The sequence below is a fragment of the Bison bison genome, unplaced genomic scaffold, assembly GCF_000754665.1.
Source record: "Bison bison bison isolate TAMUID 2011002044 unplaced genomic scaffold, Bison_UMD1.0 scf7180017864218, whole genome shotgun sequence".
In the NCBI taxonomy this organism is placed as follows: Eukaryota; Metazoa; Chordata; class Mammalia; order Artiodactyla; family Bovidae; genus Bison; species Bison bison.
Window position 1 is genome coordinate 4,308,864 of NW_011494790.1, and position 20,975 is coordinate 4,329,838.

At 36.6% G+C, this 20,975-nt stretch overlaps 1 protein-coding gene across 3 annotated transcripts in view; it reads right to left on the reverse strand.

Annotated features, from left to right (window-relative positions):
• The window catches only part of ADAMTS6 (ADAM metallopeptidase with thrombospondin type 1 motif, 6), a 286,481-nt gene that overhangs the window by 249,615 nt on the left and 15,891 nt on the right, over positions 1 to 20,975 (reverse strand). For all 3 annotated transcript variants that reach the window (XM_010845526.1, XM_010845524.1, XM_010845525.1), the window contains exons 4-7: positions 12,497 to 12,665; positions 5,838 to 6,049; positions 5,320 to 5,403; positions 4,671 to 4,816 (exon numbers count right to left, since the gene is read on the reverse strand). In XM_010845526.1, coding sequence (XP_010843828.1) covers positions 4,671 to 4,816; positions 5,320 to 5,403; positions 5,838 to 6,049; positions 12,497 to 12,665 — 611 coding nt within the window. The remainder of the gene's footprint in view (positions 1 to 4,670; positions 4,817 to 5,319; positions 5,404 to 5,837; positions 6,050 to 12,496; positions 12,666 to 20,975) is intronic.

Here is a 20,975-nt window from a genome sequence, read left to right on the forward strand (position 1 = left end):
CCAGACACTACAGCGTCTAGTTGCTCTCCTTGTTCCCATATGCCAGACCTGGATCTAGGGCCACTTTGTGGTACCCATGCACCAGACTCCAGTTCTGCCACTGGTGCACATATGACCACATCTTAAGACTTGGAGGCACTGTCACTTCCAGCTAGCCAGCACCTGGACCCAAATGCCATCACTGCTCTCTAAGTGCCATGCTTCAGACTCCATCTACATGGCTAATTCACACACATCTACAACTCTACATCACTGCTGTTGTGGTATAGCCAGCACACCAACCCCAGAGCCGCTGTCACTCTGCAAGCACTATCTTTCCAGTCCCCAGCTCTATGACTGGTCCACAGGTGCCCACACATCAGACACCAGCACTGGTGTAGGCTCTTCCAAGCCAGACCCAGTACCAAGAGGAATCCCTTGCACAATGATATGCCCTGTGAGAGAAAAAGAGATCAGCTGGTCTCCAGCAGCCTTTGTTGCTGCTGCAGGGGTCTTGACCATTGGGGACTCCTGCAATCTTCACCAATGCTAACCTCAACTGATGAAGCTGCATGAAGACTACACTGCTGGGCCTTCTCCAGAGCTAGAAATGATTTAGCTTTAAGGATACCTACAGACTGAAAGTGAAGGGAAGAAAAAACATATAAAAGATATTTCATGTAAAGAGAAAAGATAAACTCAGACAAAACACTTTTTAAGTCAGAAGCTAAAAAAGAGACAAAGAAGGTCATGATATAATGATAAAGGGATCAATTCATCAAGAGCATTTAACTGGAAATATATACGTACTCCAAAATCAGAGGACCTTAACATATTAAGCAAATATTGGAAGATCAGAAGGTAGAAATAGGCAGCAATGCAATACTAGTAGGAATTTTAATATCTCACTTTCAACAATGGAGATATATATATATATATCCACAAATATATATATCAGCTCATAATGTATATGTATGTCAAATCACCACATTGTACACTTTAGATATACGTAATTTTGCTTGTCAATTATACCTCAATTTTTCTTGTTCCTTTTTGGACATGCTTCACGGCTTGTGGAATCTTAGTTCTTTCACAAGGGATTGAACCAAGGCCCTTGCAGTGAAAAGACCAAAACCTAACCACTGGTGCACGCATGCTAAGTTGCTTCAGTCATGTTTGACAATTTGTGATCTATACATGATATTCTCTAGGCAACAATACTGGAGTGGGTTGCCATGCCCTCCTCCAGGGGATCTTCCCAACCCACGGATCAAACCCGCATCTCCTGCGTCTCCTACATTGGCAGGCAGGTTCTTTATCACTAGTATTATCGGGAAGCCCCGCTAACCACTAGACAGCCAAGGAATTCTCAGCTTCAGTTTTTTTAAAAAAAAATGTTAGCTAAAGCTAGTTGAGGTATAACAACTTTCACTATATATTATATATACACATATGCTTACACACACAAAAATGTATATGAACATTTTAAAATATATGTACATATTAATCATTTTTAATATGCTCTTTCAGTTCAGTTCAGTTCAGTGGCTCACTGGTGTCCAACTCTTTGCAATCCCATGAATTTGCAGCACACCAGGCCTCCCTGTCCATCACCAACTCCCAAAGTTCACTCAGACTCACGTCCATTGAGTCGGTGATGCCATCCAGCCATCTAATTAATTCAATACTGCTGATAACAGATAAAACAACAAAATTTCATTTTTCAATTTTTTTTCTGTCTGCTTATGGTAGTCTGAGAGCTTTGTACAGTGCCTTGCTTTAAATTTATATCAGTAAAATATCATTTGATAAGAGGAGATAACATTTTTAGTTTTTATACTTTTTTCCAAAAGTAACTATTATACCTATATAACTAGGTTCCAAATGTTTTTCTGATTAAAACATTTAAATCCCTAGAACAAAATTGAATTCTCGATGAACACATTATACATTCTCCCTAGTGAGCTGACATTTCGAGCAAGCATAAATCACGATCTTACCTCCAAATGGTGGAATCACAATCTTGAACATGTCAACAAATGAGTTACATGAAGCAATTTTCAAAGTTAATATAAAATCATCTATGGAAGTGTCATAATTACTTTTAATAAAAGTGGTACTATGATATAAACATATATTCAATTTCACAAATCAAAAATATACAAGAAAGAGTCAAGAACTGGTAAAACTTCCAACCAATAAAAACCTAAATAATATTCAGAAACTCATTTATATAAGCCACTCTGTGGCCCTAATAAAGATAATTACAGATTTTTAATTAAGGTGAAAGTTATTTTGAGACCTTAGTAACAAATCAGAAAGGTATTCTATGCAGTCCTAAAGGGCATTTTCCTAACCTCCATTATGAAATCAATCTAAAATGATATGATATATGAATTCTTCGTAGTATTGACCTTTAAAGTCCTGAGATCATTTTTAGTGCTTTTTGAACATTAGGAGGAAAATTTTAAAAGAAAATTTTGTGTTCAAATCTCAGACATCAAACAGGCACTCAAAGTAGCTTATAGAAGCAAAGAAGAGTTCTGCAGAGGATCGCAAAAATATCTGGGCCAATTCAGAGTAATAAATCACACAGTTGAATGCTGTAGCCAGTGTAAAGACAGGGTGGCTAACTGCCCAGATGTATTTCCCTACTTGAACACTTATAATTTTGCACTCTTAGTATAACTCCTGTCATTTGATGGAAAAGTTAAAAATCCAAGAATTCCTTGGCAGTTCAGTGGTTAGGACTTTGTCCTTTCACTGTGGAGGGGCCAAGGTTCAACCCTCTGGTAGGGGAACTAAGATCCTGCAAGCCATGCAGTGTGGCACAGTCAAGTAAATAAATAAATAGATTTTTCAAAATGCTGAAAACCCAGCACAGATACAATAACAAAAATATGAATCATCAGGAGCTTTTTGGGGAGAGGTAGCATTTTATAAATATAAGTACTATGAGTACAGATACCAATGCAAGTATCTGTGATCATTCTGCTAAACATAGATATATTCCTCCTCTAGTGATTTCATAGAAGCTAATCATATCATATATACCTTTATATAAAAGTTTATATATTTGCACAATTCCTAGTATATTTTTAACTCTTCAAATATATTTGGGAATCATACCAGACCATAAGACTCTGAAGAATTGAAGAATTTATCAGCCTGATGAGTCAACATATATGAACAAAGAACTTTAAAATGTTGGTTTTATTCAGCAAGCATATCATAAAAGAATTTTTTGGTTTACAATGTGAGGTAGATGAAGTCAATTGTAAGCATAAAAAAAGGTGAAATCAGAAACTTGACAACTCTATTAACAGGCATATTTTACAAAAAACTAAAGTCAGAGAAGGCAATGGCACCCCACTCCAGTACTCTTGCCTGGAAAATCCCATGGATGGAGGAGCCTGGTAGGCTGCAGTCCATGGGGTAGCTAAGAGCCGGATACGACTGAGCGACTTCACTTTCACTTTTCACTTTCATGCATTAGAGAAGGAAATGGCAACCCACTCCAGTGTTCTTGCCTGGAGAATCCCAAGGACTGGGGAGCCTGGTAGGCTGCCGTCTGTGGGGTCGCACAGAGTTGGACATGACTGAAGTGACTTAGCAGCAGCAGCAAAGTCACATTATCATACTGGGCCTCACAGTTCTGATCCTACATACTTCTTACCACCCACCTAGAGAGTCTAATGTGGAGTCTGTGGACATACCACAGATGATGTTTATGTTAAATACAGCCTTGCAAATTAAAAAAAAAAAAGTAATTCACTTGCCAATATAGAATAATGCTTCCATTTTGCTTATTTGTCTATTTGTTATAACTTATTTTGTTTTCATTTTTAAATACTAATAAGAGATCAAAGAAAAGCATCTTTAGTTGATTTAAGTATGGTTCTAACCAACCATAATCAAAGTATTACAAAACTAAGACAGACAGCCAAGTATAAACAAAGATAGGATCCTGGACTTGAGCCCTTCTCTTTTACTTAAATATTTTGAACTGGTTTCCTCGTTTCTTACATGAGAAAAATAATAACAATATCTACTTCACAGAATTTTTGTTGAAGACTAAGCAATAACGTGGATCTGAATATAGGTTTATAAAACTGGAAAGAAATATATGAATTCATTATCATCAAGTAATAATTCTGCCTGAAAGACAAGCAACTCAACATACAGTATAGCAAATATGCTTCTTTATGTATCTCTTAATTAAAATGTTCAATTAAATAAGGATTCATCTAAATATACTGCGTAACTACTGATGTCTTCCCTTTTAACAATCTGGAGGTAAGAATAATTAGTATATTTTATAAACAAGAGTAATGACCCACTTTTATGTTTAAGACAGATTTTTCTCATACTTTTCAATTTTGCTTTAGCAAGTATTTTGTTCAATTAACAAAATATGTATGCGTTTCCAGTTAAACTTTATGAACAGACCTTAATAGAAGAAAGATATTTACTAAATTTCTAAGTCAACTCTAAATCTTTTCTTTTCTCTTATTTGGTTCATTTAATGCAAACACAATAACAGTGTAATATATTCTTTCGCAGTGGTAAATAATAAAGCACCATTTTGCTTTCTCTACACTCATTACCTGAATGAGGCTTTAGACAGAACCAAATATAGTTACAATATCAAACACAACAATCAAAGGTAAAATACTTTCAACAAACCATACCTAGTAATAAGAACTGCATTATCGTGGTGGGCAATCCCATTTTCTGGAATGGTGTTTCCATCACTTTGGTGAGAGAGAATGGATTTCTGCCATTTACAGAAGCTATCGAGGGACTTGTCTGCATGGTGGTTTATCTCCAAGTTTGGCTGCAATACAACATGCATACCAGAAATGTTCCAAACAAATTACTAAGGTCAGTTGTTAAAACTTTTGAAGACTAAAGTGGGACTATAATTAGACATAGTGGTTTCTAGGAATAACCTCTTGCCAATTTTCATCTCTGTCATATCTGGCCTAGAATTAATTTAATGTATTATTGAACAGCTATTCTTTCCAGTTTCAACTTTAAAGATAATGTGAATATATGTGATTATCAGCCTACAAAACCAACCAAAACCACTCTTATAAGGTCTGCCATGCAAATGCTCATCTTTATACTGAAACATATAGCTCACACACACATATATACATCTTGTACATAAGAGGTATACTCTTGTAAACTATTTCAAATTTGCTTAAAATATTAAGTGCTTAGAGCTGAAAGTCATATTCAGCTAGAACTTTCTAAGAGTAGCAATAATAAAGTATACTTTTTAATATGTCTACACTCTGTTAAGAGTTTTAGACTTATAAACTAACTCATTCTTACCTGATCTTCTGTGAGAACAATTAAACGTGCCACTATAATATTCACAACGTTTCCTAGGCTGGAATCACGGTAAAGTTTGGCAACCTGACCTCCAGAAAATAAGAAAAGACACAAAGTCAGACAAAAATCACAAAGTGATTGTTCAATTTTTTAGAGTGGTAGAACAATTTTTCATCAAATTAACCACTGTGTGTATAAAAAGGTATTCTTTTATCTCATGTCACTTAGAATTCTACCCTCAAGATATCTTAGTAAAAGGTTTGTTATACAAATCTACTTTAAGAAAAATTTTCTTCTAAAGATGAACTACAACATAGTAATTAAGAGGGTGAGTCAATCTAAATGAACAATAAAGTAACCTTCAAATTTATCTTCCATAGAACTGAAACACTAATAGATCAATTCTAACTTTCGATGAGCTAGTTCTCAAAATTATTTCGCAATAAAAATCCATGACCTTAGTCAAAAATCACAACAAATTATTAAGTTAAAAAATTATATAGAGGGATCAAACTTACAATATTCATCACACTCAAAATGTAATGTTCAATGTCTTTGCGGCCATGGTAGCCCACCATCATTTTGTCTGCCACTACTAGTGTCTCCACAAACCGCTCAATGCTTACTGATCTCTTCTGTCTCTGGTGGATATGTGTGCCATTAATTGGTAGTGAAGAAGGAAAAGCAGATGTGTCATTCAACCACCAAGGTTTGCCACTTCTTAGGAGGTCTACAATAAAAACAATTACATAGTTCACATAGGTTAACTAATTTAACCTACTTATTAACCTACTTTCATGCAGACATACTTCTCAAACTCTCTAACATATTAAGATTTTTCAAAGTGAGGGAAGGGGATGAGGAAATGCAGTAATGAAAAAATTAAACTCTTCAAATTTTTCAAAATAATCTTACCTGAAAAAATTAATAACATTAAACTGTTGAACAAAATAAATCTAATAGTTAACTTTAAAAAAGGAAACTTCAAATAATCAGTTCACATTTTTCCAGTGAATGATTATGTCATAATACTTTTAAATTTAAAATCTATACTTTAAACAGTCATTTAAAGTTGTTTAAAAAGCAACTATTAAGCATTAACTTTCTGAACAGCCTAAGACACTTCTGATGAAGAATATTAATATTGCAAAAATCTATTTCTAAAATGCTTTGCAAGAATTTATTTTAAAATAAGATGCTTTTATTAAACTATTTTATTAGAGCAATTTTACTGCTCTAGATAAAGACCCTGACTCAATGGACATGAGTTTGAGCAAACTCAGGGAGACAGTGAAGGACAGGGAAGCCTGGTGTGCTGCAGTTCATGGGGTTGCAAAGAGTCAGACATGACTTACTGACTGAACAACAACAACAAACGCTCTAGAAATCTCAGTTCTAAAAAGATATGAATTATCTTTTCCATTTAGTTTCACAGTCTAGAACTCTTTATCCTGACAAAGTATCCAATATATTCCTTTTCCAAACTCTAGAGGTAAATGGGATTAGAATCAGAGTTGAAAGACAATGATTCCAACATCATTCACTTTAAACCAGATTTCATTGTGGATTGTAGCTTTTCTTTTGATTTCTAGATATTTGGTCCTTCAGCACAGAGGAAACTTTTCAGTACTATGGCATTTGTAAACATTTGCCTAACTTATATTCATCTTCATTTAGTAAACTTGAGCAAGTACAGATCCATTGTACACATTTTCTTTTTTTTTTAAGGGAAAACTTTTAACTATAGATTCATTCTTTTTTTTTTATTATTTTGGCTGTGCTGGGTCTTCACTGAGGCTTTAGTTGCCTCACAGCATGTGAAATCTTAGTTTCCCGACCAGGGATTAAACCTGTGTCCCCTGCTTTAGAAACACAGATTCTTAACAGCTGGACCACCAGGGAAGTACCTATATGCCCCACTTTTCGATCGTCAGACTGAACAGGAAATCCTTCTAACCATCACTTATTCAAAAATTCAGTGAGGAAAAATTAGAGTAGTCTATATAATTTACTTGATAAAAAGTAGCGGCATTACTCTCTGTTTTCAGCTTTTCCCTTTTTCAAAGGGACGTTGAGAGAAGTTATAAATTTTAAGAAATAAGAGAAATAACCACAGGAAGCATCAGTCAAATACTCTGAAACTCAAATAAATTAAATGAGTGTCTATTCCTAGGTCAAAAGGTCAAGAAAGACAGAAACATTCTACTTCTCAATTCAACAGCATATCCCCAAGACAGTCAGTAAGTATTCCTCTATGTCCATCGTGGCAGACACTCTTAAGGTAGTTCCCATAACCTCCTGTGTCCTCCTCTCCTTCCTTGAGTATGAGCTGGAACTGTGACTAGCTTCTAACAGAAACATGTGTATGCCTACATAGCTATATTATAAAATATTGTAGCATCTCTCTTACTACAGTTGTTCCTGTGCTGACTTACAGGAAGGAACCAACCAAGTTGGTAAACTGTACACGCTGAGGCACTGCAGGTGGACTCTGGCAGACAACAAGCCAAAACTAAAGCTTTCAGTCTTAGAACAGCAAGGAACTGAATGCTGCCAATAACTATGGGAGTGAGGAAGTGAATTCTTCCCCAGTAAAAACTCTGGATGAGAACCCAGCCCTGGTTGAGGCTAAATAAATAACCTATCCATACACAAACTTCTGGTCCACAGAAAATGCAAGATAATAAATGTATATTGCTTAAGCCACTGGGTTTGTGGTAATATCGATATGAGACAGCCAAAATATTTTCTGCATTAATATTACTTCCAATTTCTCTTGCTCAGTCTTTTATGATCATGAAACCACTCATACATTCAAATCATGCTTAGTTTTCTTCTTCCTCTGGCTGGACAGCTTAAAGGTCTAAATACAGGACAGAACTTCCATTATTTTTATCATTTTCACTTCTCATTCAATTTCTCCTTATTTTTATTTAAAGTATTATATAAAGAATTAGACATAATTAGGCGAAATAAACATTAGCAATAGTGTTTCTCATTTTATAGCGTTTAGTATAAGGTAACTGTTGTTATTATCATTTTCACAGCTTTCAGCTTTTAGGATTTTTAAATGTTAAGTTTGCTTGGCTACTGCTCCATCAGAAATATATATTCATAATGTCCTTGATCGATGTTCATAAATGAAAAAATGTAATCCTTATACTCAAAAGATTTGTAGTCTGATAAATACATGTAATAAACATGCATGTATTCTGAGTAAAATTTAAAGATTAAAGTGTCTCCCATGTGATTAGATCATTACAAAACATTATCTACATTTTACAATTGTCAATTGACTGCTTAACATTAAGTTTAATGATCTGTAATTAACATCCTTTTTAATGTGAAGTAGAATACACAACTGACTTGTTTTGTTTCAAAACAGAGATAAGTAGTTTTTCAAATGATACTCATTACATGTGGCTTGCTCAGTTTAATCTTGGATTGAGTATAGAATGTTAAAAAAAACATTCTTCCACAAACGTATATTGCACAATGAAGAACTTTACCCCCAAAGCCAAATACATAGATCTCTTCGTCATCTAAAATAGAATTTTAAGTTTTTGATCAATATTAAACATTTTTAATATATACAGCCATGCAAAATTATCTCATTGATCTGCTTTATTTTTCATTACTCACTACTTCTTGGTGGTTGGCCATGTAGTTATTTGTTTATTTAAATGCTTGTTTAGTAACTGTCTGTCCTCACTGGGTTTCCCTGGTGGCTCAGATGGTAAAGAATCTGCCTGCAATACAGGAGACCTAGCTTTGAATCCTGGGTGGAGAAGATCCTCTGGAGAAGGAAATGGCAACCCACTCCAGTATTCTTGCCTGGAGAATTACATGGACAAAGAGCCTGGTGGGCTACAGTCCACAGAGTGGCAAAGAGTCGGACACAACTGAGTAACACTCTCCTCACTAGAATGTAAGGTTCCAGGAAGTACGAACTTTTTCTGCTTTATTTGTTGCTGCATCCCAGCACTGAGAATAGTCTTGTGCATGTATGCCAGATGAATATTTATTTAATATTATATATAAGTAGATAATGCAGGTATAAAGACATATCTGTATGAATAGATTATAAGAACATTCAGTTATCTCTGGGTAGTGGTAAAACAGCAACTTCTTTTTTTTTCTTTTCATGCTGTATTTTCTAAAATTTCTACAAAGAACAGACATTTCTTTCATAAAAAGTTTCCTTTTTAATTTTTAAAAATTTAATACAGTTCAAATTAATGTGTGTGGTTCATTTTAGCTCCTTCACTGTCAAACCTAGGGGCAAGGACTGCTTCTTCGCTTTCTCTTTGTCTGCGAAGATGAAGGTATAAAGGTATCTGCTACATCGAACTTTAAACTTTGCATTATCCTTATTTTTCTTGATCTTGACAGATCTGGTGTCCCTTCACCTGGCTGTGAGCAGAAAGTCCTTGATTTCTAAATTTGGTGAGACATGGTGACGAAGTGCAGGGAGCAGGGCCACTCTGAGCTCCTTTTGAGCTCCATCAAAAGTTTTTTAATCAACAGTAAATCTAACTATAATGGGAAAATTCGTATTTTAATTTGAGGTAAATACACCCACTGTCAACAGTTTTTATATATATTAATATAAACTTGAGTTCCTGATAACAGGCAGTGTATACCTGTAAATGCATATCTCACTTTACTATACTGAACTATACCGTAGTATCAAAATTAAAATCAGTAGTTCTTAACCAGACATTTCTCAAACTTATTAAATATAAAATTCTTTTTTCCCCAATAATATCTAGTGACATATTCATGGAATTTAGGGAACTACTAGTACTACTATACTCCCACTACTGGGATGCCAGTGGGAAGGTGTGTAAGCCAGAATTAGGAGACAACCTGACAAAAGACAGAAATGGATAAACCTGGAGATAGGAAGACTAGATGGAAATTACAATGGTCTAAGCAAGAGATAATGAGGGTTCAAACTAAATGGACCAGTGTTAGAGGTAGCAGAAATGGCTAATGAAAGGATGCATTAAAAGCAAAGACCATTTAGGAAACAATTTCCGTAATCTAGGGAAAGAGATTGTACAATGTAAAAATCTTCTTACAAGAGGACAGAATTTTATGACGGTGATAAAAATAGAATTGCCTGATTCATGTCTAAACCATTGAAAAATAAGAATCTTCCTGGTAAACACCAATTAGTAACAAAATAGGCACTGTAAAAGTCGATAATTTGAATCTCAAATAGTTAAGAGATACTTTTCAGAATATGAAATCTTTAAATGTTTTTGCAAAGGTTATCTTTACAATCATGATGTGGAGAACGTCATGTTAAGGAAAAAATGGTGGGAAAATTATATCACAATAAACAGCTAAATATTTGAATCCTGCTTTTTAAAGAATTTATATAAGGTTGTCACTTCTAGCCTAAATTTTGTTAACTATAAGATAAATAAACGATTTCCATACTGTTTAGTTTCATTATTCAATCCAAAGACAAATCAAACTTTTTAAAATTATTTACTATGATGTTCTATTTCATCTCTCAGGTAGATTCACTTTAAGTGATCTTTTTCAGGACCAATTATTCTTCACCAGTAAGAATCTCCCACAATTAAAAGCCTCAGAAATCACTCAGGAAGAGAGCATGGAGAATGAGAACAGTAAGCTGAGGAAAGAACTCCAAAGAAAACTTGTACTTGAAACAGAAGAAAAAGAGCCTATGAAGGATACAGAGAAGAAACAGGGTTATACATTCACTAATTCACAAGGTAAACTATTCCACTTTTACAAATCTACCTGTTGAACACATTCCATATTTTACTAAATTTACTGGTTGGTGAACTCTTCTTTGTTTTAAGCTGAAAGCTGTCTCTGAAATACTCTGCTCCTACTTCTAGCTACCAGAACCACACGGAATAAATCTACTTTTTTTTTAATATAGTGTCTCAAAGGTCATCCCAGTAATAATGATGGCTGCTGCCACTGGACTGAGTAACTAATGTTTGCTGAGAGGAGTACTCAGAAGGTTGGATAATTTGTCCACAAATATACCACAGCCCGTGTTCTTTCTACTATATTATACTATATCCTCTATTTCTCTAAGTTCCTAATCTTTAGACTAAACAGCCTTCTAACTCCTTACCTCTAATCTTTCTCTTCTGCCCAATTCAGTCTCCATAAGGCTGCCAGAGTAAGCTTTTTAAAACCCAAATCTAATCATCTGATTTTCACTGAACCTTTCAGTGGGATAGCACTACACTTAAGATAAACAAACTCTTCAACAAAGTTTACAAGCCCTTTGTGACCAGGCCACTTCTTACAGTTTCACCTCTCACAACCACTCACCCCAAACCACTATGAATCTCACCCCTTCTCTCCAATCCATATTCTAATATCCAGTTACATCAACTGTCAGTTTCAGGAATGTGATGTCTTCTCTTTCGGTTCAGAACCTTTGTAAATGTTATTCCTTTTATATAGAACACTCTACCCATTACTCCCTCAGCTTAAAATTCATTTCCTCCATGAAGCCTTTTTTGACCAGTGAAGTCTAGGTTTGTTGTCTCTCTTATGTATCTCCATATTACCTGAACTAACATTATCTTTGAATACTACCGTTAAGTCTCTTCAAGTTTTATTCAAGTGTTTAGATTCTTATATCAGGCAAACCAGACAGCAAAGAGTACTACAGAATACCTGTGTATGAAAGCTGTAACTATTATCTGGAAAAAATAAGGTTTCCCCTTCAAAGAAATAGGTTTCTCTAATGGCTCAGACGGTTAAGAATCTGCCTGCAATGCAAGAGACCCAGGCTTTAATCCCTGAATCAGGAAGATCCCCTAGAGAAGGGAATGGCTACGCACCCCAGTTCTCTTACCTGGAGAATTCCATGGACAGAGAAGCCTGATGGGCTATATAGTCCATGGGGTTGCAAAGAGATGGACATGACTGAGCAACTAACACTTTCAGAGAAAAAAAAAATACCAACTTTTACACAGACTTGTATTTTACAGACTTCTTAAAGAGCTTCCAAAATTGACTTGAAATTATTGACAGGTGACATCTTTTAAGTAGACTCTGGATATTATAATTCTAATTACTCAAATTCCTATTTATTTTTTATTATTAATCTTACCATATATGCCAAAAGAAAGTGGCAATACAAGAGTATACTTTCTAAAAGCCACACACTCACCCGAGACCCCACAATGGGAGTGATCATATAGATGCCTTTGCTGAAGGGTAGACTTTTTGTAAATGACATGAGGATGGCCATTTTCATAACTAAAATGTTTGGAATCCTCTGTGGTATTCTTTAATGGTTCAATAAAATATTCTTCATCTTCTGTAGCAATAACACCATGCTAAAAGAAAAAGAAGCAAAGAATTTAACAATAAGAATCATTTTAAATATTAATTACTACTATTGCCAAGAGTCAAAAATAAGGTGATACCTCTCCAAAAAGGAGGCTAAAACACATGAATTTTGCTATTCTTTAAAAAAGATGCTTAAATACCTTTACATGCTTTGCCTTGTACTAAGCATAAAAAATAAATTATTCCCTCCAATCTTCCCAATAACAATGTGAGGTAGTAGAGATCTCTGTATGTTCGTGTGGTGCATGCTCAGTCACTCAGTTGTGTCTGACTCTTTACAACCCCATGGACTATAGCCTGCCAGGCTCCTCTGCCCATGGGATTTTCCAGGCAAGAATAGTGGTGTGAGTTGTCATTTCCTTCTCCAGGTCTATATGTTCACTAAGACTTATTTACTTTCCAAATTGTGCACACAACTTAACTAAATCATATGTGCTTAGGTACAGCTTTATAGTCGAATTGTGACCAACAGAAAATAGGCAGAGCACATACAACTTTCAGGCCAAGCCCCTAAGGGTGTCTCCACTGGAATTCTCCACTCTCTCAGAGAAAACCTAGGAAAAGTAGAAGCCAAAAAAGAACTTGGGTCCCTAAGTGACCTCATGGAAAGCTGTCCAGTCTAGACACATATACAGGAGAAATAAACTTGTATTGTGATACACTTCTCACATTTAAAGCTCTATGTTACACCAATATATATGTCCTTAATTCATATACATGCCATACATCTCCATTTTGCAGATGAAGTACTAGGTTCAGAGGTTAAGAACCTGTCCAATATTAGACAGAGGTAAGTGAAGGAGCTGGCAGTCACACAAAGCTCTGCTCTTATTTGCAATATTATATTGCCTTACATCTGTTTACTTAGCCAAGTCCTACTTAGCTCAGTCATCATTCCTCTTTAAAACATCTTTGAGCCCAAATGGAGTAGCTTCATGCTCTTCTGAACTCCGAGAGAGCTTGCTATTGGTATCATTTATGTTTAATTAATTCAACACTGCATTGCTACATCTCAAGTATTGAATCAATTTTTAACTTTTCAACTCCATGTTGTCTTTTCCCAAGCATACTATTTGCTCTCTTAAACAGAGATTGGGCCACTTCTTATCTGTCCAATCCCCATCTCTTAAACTCTGGAAAAGGGTTTCTTGTATAAGTTACAGGCAAAGAAAGTGTTCCATATGTCATCTATATATTAAAAAAATAGCTGATTAAAAGAAATGAGATAGTAAGTTATCTGCATCAGAAATAAGAACTTTCAGCTTTGTCTAACAGTGTTTTCCTAAGAATGGAACATGTAAGGACTATTCTTAATCCAACTAATTTACCCTGTAACTTTGGATAAAACACAAACTCTGAGCATATTTCCTCAGCTGGAAAAATGAAAGGGTTGCTGTAAATTAGTGCTTTTAAAACAGCACTCTAGGGAGCCCTAAGGGTTCCATGGAAGTGCCTTCAGGAGATTGCCACAGACAACAAAGGTAGACCGACATGGCTTGGACTGCTAGGCTTAGGAATCAGCTGCGCTTTTATTAATCTATATATTTTCACATAACATTTCATTTGAGAAAAGAATTTTGCTGCTTTAAAAAGAAAAAGAAAAAAACTAAAAACCTCTGGTGCAGATAATCTCTAAGATCCCTTTGAATCTAAACCTCTATGATTCTGTTTAGGGAAATTCATGCTAAGTACCACATGTTTGAAGAGAAAAATAAGACATAATCAGAGATACTCTAATTAATAGATGAAGTTGGCTGTCACCTACATGAAATGAGCTAAAAGAAATGAGTTAAAGAAGAGAAGAAAAGAGCAAGTGAGAAAGGGAATGATATACCCAACTGAATGTAGTTTCAGAGAAGAGCAAGGAGAGATAAGAAGGCCTTCTTAAATGAACAGTGCAAAAAAACAGAGGAAAACAGAATGAGAGAGACTAGATATCTCTTCAAAAAACCTGGAGACAACAAGGGAGCATTTCATGCAAGGATGGGCATGATAAGGACAGAAATGGTAAGGACCTAACAGAAGCAGAACAGGCTAAGAAGAGATGGCAAGAATACACAGAATAACAAAAAAAGGTCTTAATGACCCAGATAATTATGATGGTATGTGGTCACTCACCTAGAGCCAGACAACCTGGAGTGTGAAGTTAAATGGGCCTTAAGAAGCGTTACTACAAACAAAGCTAGTAAGGTGATGGGATTCCAGCTAAGCTATTTCAAATCCTAAAAGATGATGCTGTTAAAATGCTTCACTCAATATCCCAGCAAATCTGGAAAACTCAGCAGTGGCCACAGAACTGGAAATGCTCAGTTTTCATTCCAGTCCCAAAAAAAGGCAATGACAAAGAATGTTCAAACTATCATACAACTGTACTCATTTTACATGCTAGCAAGGTTATGCTCAAAATCCTTCAAGCTAGGCTTTAGGAGCATGTGAACTAAGAACTTCCAGATGTACAAACTGGGTTTAGAAAAGACAGAGAAACCAAAGATTATATTGGCAACATTTGTTAGATCATTGAGAACACAAGGGAATTCCAGAAAAACATCTACTTCTGCTTTATCGACTACACTGAAGCTTTTAATTGTGTGGATCACAACAAACTGTGGAAATTCTTAAAGAGATAGGAATACCGGACTATCTTACCCGTCTTCTGAGAAATCTGTATGCAGGTCAAGAAGCAACAGTTATTACCAGACATGGAACAACGGACTGGTTCCAAATAGGGAAACGAGTACATCAAGGTTGTATATTGTCACCCTGCTTCTTTAACTTCTACGCAGAATACAGCATTCCAGACTCACAAGCTGGAATCAAGATTGCCAGGAAAAATATCAACAACGTCAGATATGCAGATGATACCACAGTAATGGCGGAGAGTGAAGATGAACTAAAGAGCCTCTCAATGAGGGTGAAAGAGGAGAGGCAAGTGAAAAAGCTAACTTAAAACTCAACATTCAAAAAACTAACATCATGGCATCCAGTCACATCACTTCATGGCAAATAGAAGGGGAATAGTGGAAACAGCAACAGATTTTATTTTCTTGGGCTCCAAAATCACTGTGGATAGTGACTGCAGTCATGAAATTAAAAGGCACTTGTTCCTTGGAAGGAAAGCTATGACAAACGTAGACAGCATATTAAAAACAGAGATATCACTTTGCCGACAAAGGTCCATACAGTCAAAGCTATGGTTTTACCAGTAGTCATGTATGGATGTGAGAGTTGGAATATAAATAAGGTTTAGTGCCAAAGATCTGATGCTTTCAAATTGTGCTTGAGAAGACTCTTGAGAGTCCTTTGGACTGTAAGGAAATAAAACCAGTCAATCCTAAAGGAAATCAACCATGAATATTCATTGGAAGGACTGAGGCTGAAGCTGAAGAGCTAATACTTTGGCCACCTGATATGAAGAGCCTACTCACTGGAAACACTCTGATGCTGGGAAAGATTGAGGGCAGAAGGAAAAGAGGGTAGCAGAGAATGAGATGGTTAGATAGCATCACTGACTCAATGGATAGGAATTTGACCAAACTTCAAGAAATAGTGAAGGACAGGGGAGCCTGGTGTGCTGCAAACCACAGGGGTCACCAAGAGTCAGATACAACTTGTGACTGAACAACAATAAAAAAAAGAATGCAAAAAAACACAAAAACGCGGCCTAGTCACTTCACATTATTTTCACTATTGTTGGCTTTACTTAAGGATATCAATCCCTAAATTAAATAGAAATACTGACAGGAATGCTTCGCTGGTGGCTCAGTGGTAAAAAATCTGCCTACCAATGTAAGAGATGTGGGCTCAATCCTTGGGTTAGGAAGAACTCATGAAGAAGGAAATGGCAACCAACTCCAGTATTCTTACTTGAGAAATCTCATGAATAGAGGAGATTGGCCCTCTATAGCCCATGGGGTTGCAAAAGAGTCAGACACAACTTAGCAGGTAAATAATAACAACTGACAGGATAATAGAATAGGCCAGTAACAAACCCTAATATCTGATTATGAATTACTTTACCAAGAAGATTAACAAAGCAATAACAAACTGAGCAAGTCTCCTGAAGAAAAGAGGGTGCATGCAGAAGGGAGGGCTTATATAAGATATTTTGATAAGCATGAAGTGGAGGAAGCAGGGTCTACAGTAGGTGCTAGACTGTGGGCAGATGTCAAAAACAAGAAACTCAGGCTGCTGGAGAAAAATAGTCAGAAACCTGGTAAATAAAATCTCTAATTTCAAGAAGGTAAAGGTCCTGGAAGAAAATCCAGAGATCTGATGTGTTAGGTAGTCTGTAAACTGTTTATACACATTATCCCATTTAATCTTAATCTCTATAAAGTATGTACTACTATTTGGCAGATAAGAAAATTATATTGAGCAAAGTTCAGTAACAAATTCACTCAACTATCTTTGGAAGCTGAACTCTTAGTCACCATATTATAATTCCATTAGTCTCTGAGGGTTGCTTCTAACTTCATCTATTTATTTAAAAAGTATGCTTTGAGAGCCTATCACATGACAGGTACTATTCTAGATGGTAGGAGTACAAAAATGAAAAAAGAGTTTTGCCCTTTCATGAAGCTTATATTCTTTAGGGAAGAACTAGAAAAAAAGTTGTTTATTCATTGTATAAATAAATGATGAATCAGGTAGCAAGATATGTCAAGAAGAGAAATAAAGCAGTAAGAGGACAGAAAGTAATCAGAGGACAGAGAGAATTGTACAAACTATTTCAGATGGTCAGGAACATCCTCTGTAAGGTGATATCTGAACAGAAACCCGAATAAAGTGAAGGAGTATGCCAGATAGCTTAGGAAAGAGCCAGACAGTGGGAATGGCAAATGCAGAGACAACAGGACAGAAGCATGCACAGAGTATCTGAGAAGGAGCTCTGTGGATAGAGGGAGGGTAAGGGGAAAGGATCATCTGCTGTAGGTCAGATGATGGAGTCCTCCTTTCCCTGACATGCCAGTCCCTCCAAAAACCCCAAGACTCATTCTCTGGATTCCATTCCCCGTATGGTTAGGTACATTACATTTTGTGATCTCATCTTCTACTTCCCCCTTCACCATTTAAAACACTGACTATATCCTCTCAAACTCAAGGTCAATTACATATAATTGATATACACCCTCTGCCTCATCTGTGAATGTTCATTTCATCATGTTCAAACAAAAGCCTGAATCTCCCTAAATAACATTTTTCCGTCCCTGTAATCTTCTGGAATGGTGGCTACTTTCTCTCCTACATGCCTCCTATTGGACCTGGAGGGAGGATTAAGATTTCTTGTACTCAATGCCATTTCTAAGCAATTATCGCCCTATTCTCAAAAAAAAAAAAAAAATTCCATACCCTTCAAATCCCATACCATCACCTTTTCCCTCTGCAAGTAGTAGCTGCCAACTACTGACCCAAAGTCACTTTCATCACCCCTCAAAGACCTTAGCTTCTGGATCATTGTCACTCACTGCAATACCATTCCTGAATAATTGTTGACTTCAATATATCTTATATCATTGGTTCTTAATATTTGTATTTGTGTATGTGCCCTGAATCCCTCTGGAGGGAGATCTAGGAGAGAAGCCATTGATAAATTCAATTATTGGTCTTTAGTCTTATTTTGACTCAGCAGCATTTTTCCCTTTAAATACTTCCCTCTATTAGCTTCCAGGATATTTTCCTGGTTTTTCTTCAGGTTTCTTGCTCCACTGTTCTTAGATGTCCCCTCCACATCTTTCTGATCTCCCTAACCTATTGGAGCACCCAAAGGCTCAATCCTTAGACTTCTAATTTATTCTATATATACTCTCTCAAAGCAAGTTCATATTACCTCCTGGCTTTAAATGCCATATATAAAGATAGATACAGATACAGACATATAGACAGACAGATGACTCCCAAAATAAGTTCACAACTCCCATCTCTCTCCTGAACTCCAGGCTTGTATATCTAGCATCCTATATAGTATCTCAAGTTCAACATGTGAAATTATGATATATAAAATCCCCCAACCTACTACTACTACAGCCTTTCCATCTCAATTAATACCTACATCTTTCTCATCTCATTGCTGGCTGCTATTAATATATTCCTGAGAAGGCAATGGCACCCACTCCAGTACTCTTGCTTGGAAAATTCCATGGACAGAGGAGCCTGTTAGGCTGCAATCCATGGGGTCGCTAAGAGTCGGACACGACTGAGCAACTTCACTTTCACTTTTCACTTTCATGCACTGGAGAAGGAAATGGCAACCCACTCCAGTGTTCTTGCCTGGAGAATCCCAGGGACGGGGGAGCCTGGTGGGCTGCCGTCTATGGGGTCACACAGAGTTGGACACGACTGAAGTGACAGCATAGCATAGCACAGCATTAATATATTCTAGTTGCTCAGGCCCCAAGCTTGGAATCATCACTGATTCTTTCCTTACTGTGTTCTCTAAAACCTAACATCTGCCCCCAGTTCTCTTTCTAACTTCACCTTCCATTAATCTTGCTCTCTCTCACTTAGCTCTAGCCATGGTAATCTTGGTGTTCCTTAAACACTCTCAAATCAGACTTTTGTATTTGAAGATCTCCACCTGGAAATCTTATCCTTCAGATGTCATCATTCCTTTTCCTACTCCTTTTAAGGTCTTTAGTAAATAATTTTTCTACCTTAGAACTTATCACTATCCAACATACTATGATTCTTATTTACTTAATTGTGCATCTCCTCCACTAGAGTGCAAGCTATATGATTATATGGAGTCTTGTTTTGCTCACTGTTGTACTCCTATCACCTAGAACAGTGCCTCATACATGATAAGTACTTATAATCACTTGACGAATGGATGAATTAATATTGAAAAATGTAGACAGGCAGTTGTGAACATAACTAAATGAACAGAAAGTCTAATGGGGTTGTTGGTCTTTTCTAACTATGTGGGAAGGAATACCTTAGAAGAAATGGAGTAGCCATCATGGTCAACCAAAGAGTCCAAAATGCAGTCTTGGATGCAATCTCAAAAATGACAGAATGATCTCTGTTCATTTCCAAGGCAAACCATTCAATATCATGGTGATCCAAGCCTATCCCCCAACCAGTAATGCTGAAGAAGCTGAAATTGAACGGTTCAATGAAGACCTACAACACCTTTTAGAACTAACACACAAAAAAGATGTCCTTTTCATTATAGGGGACGGCAATGCAAAACGGAGAAGGCAATGGCACCCCACTCCAGTACTCTTGCCTGGAAAATCCGACAGACAGAGGAGCCTGGTAGGCTGCAGTCCATGGGGTCGCTAAAGGTCCGACACAACTGAGCGACTTCACTTTCACTTTTCCCTTTTATGCATTGGAGAAGGAAATGGCAACCCACTCCAGTGTTCTTGCCTGGAGAATCCCAGGGACAGAGGAGCCTGGTGAGCTGCTGTCTAAAGGGGTTGCACAGAGTCGGACATGACTGAAGTGACTTAGCAGCAGCAGCAATGCAAAAGTAGGAAGTCAAGAAACACCTGGAGTAACAGGCAAATTTGGCCTTGGAGTATAGAATGAAGCAGGGCAAAGGCTAATATAGTTTTGCCAAGAGAACACACTGGTCATAGCAAACACCCTCTTCCAACAATACAAGAGAAGACTCTACACATGGACATCAACAGATGGTCAACGCTGAAATCAGATTGATTATATTCTTTGTAGCCAAAGATGGAGAAGCTCTATACAGTCAGCAAAACCAAGACCGGGAGCTGACTGTGGCTCAGATCATGAACTCCATATTGCCAAATTCAGAGTGAAATTGAAGAAAGTAGGGAAAACAATTAGGCCACTCAGGTATGACCTAAATCAAATCCCTTATGATTATAAGTGGAAGTGAGAAACAGATTTAAGGAACTAGATCTGATAGACAGAGTGCCTGATGAACTATGGACGGAGGTTCGTGACACTGTACAGGAGACAGGAATCAAGACCATCCCCATGGAAAACAATGCAAAAAAAGCAAAATGGCTGTCTGAGGAGGCCTTAGAAATAGCTATGAAAAGAAGAGAAGTGAAAAGCAAAGGACAAAAGGAAAGATATTCCCATTTGAATGCAGAGTTTCAAAGAATAGCAAGGAGAGATAAGAAAGCCTTCCTCAGCAATCAATGCAAAGAAATAGAGGAAAACAACAGAATGGGAAAGACTAGAGATCTCTTCAAGAAAATTAGAGATACCAAGAGAATATTTCATGCAAAGATGGGCTCGATAGAGGACAGAAATGGTATGGACCTAACAGAAGCAGAAAATATTAAGAAGAGGTGGCAAGAATACACAGAAGAACTGTA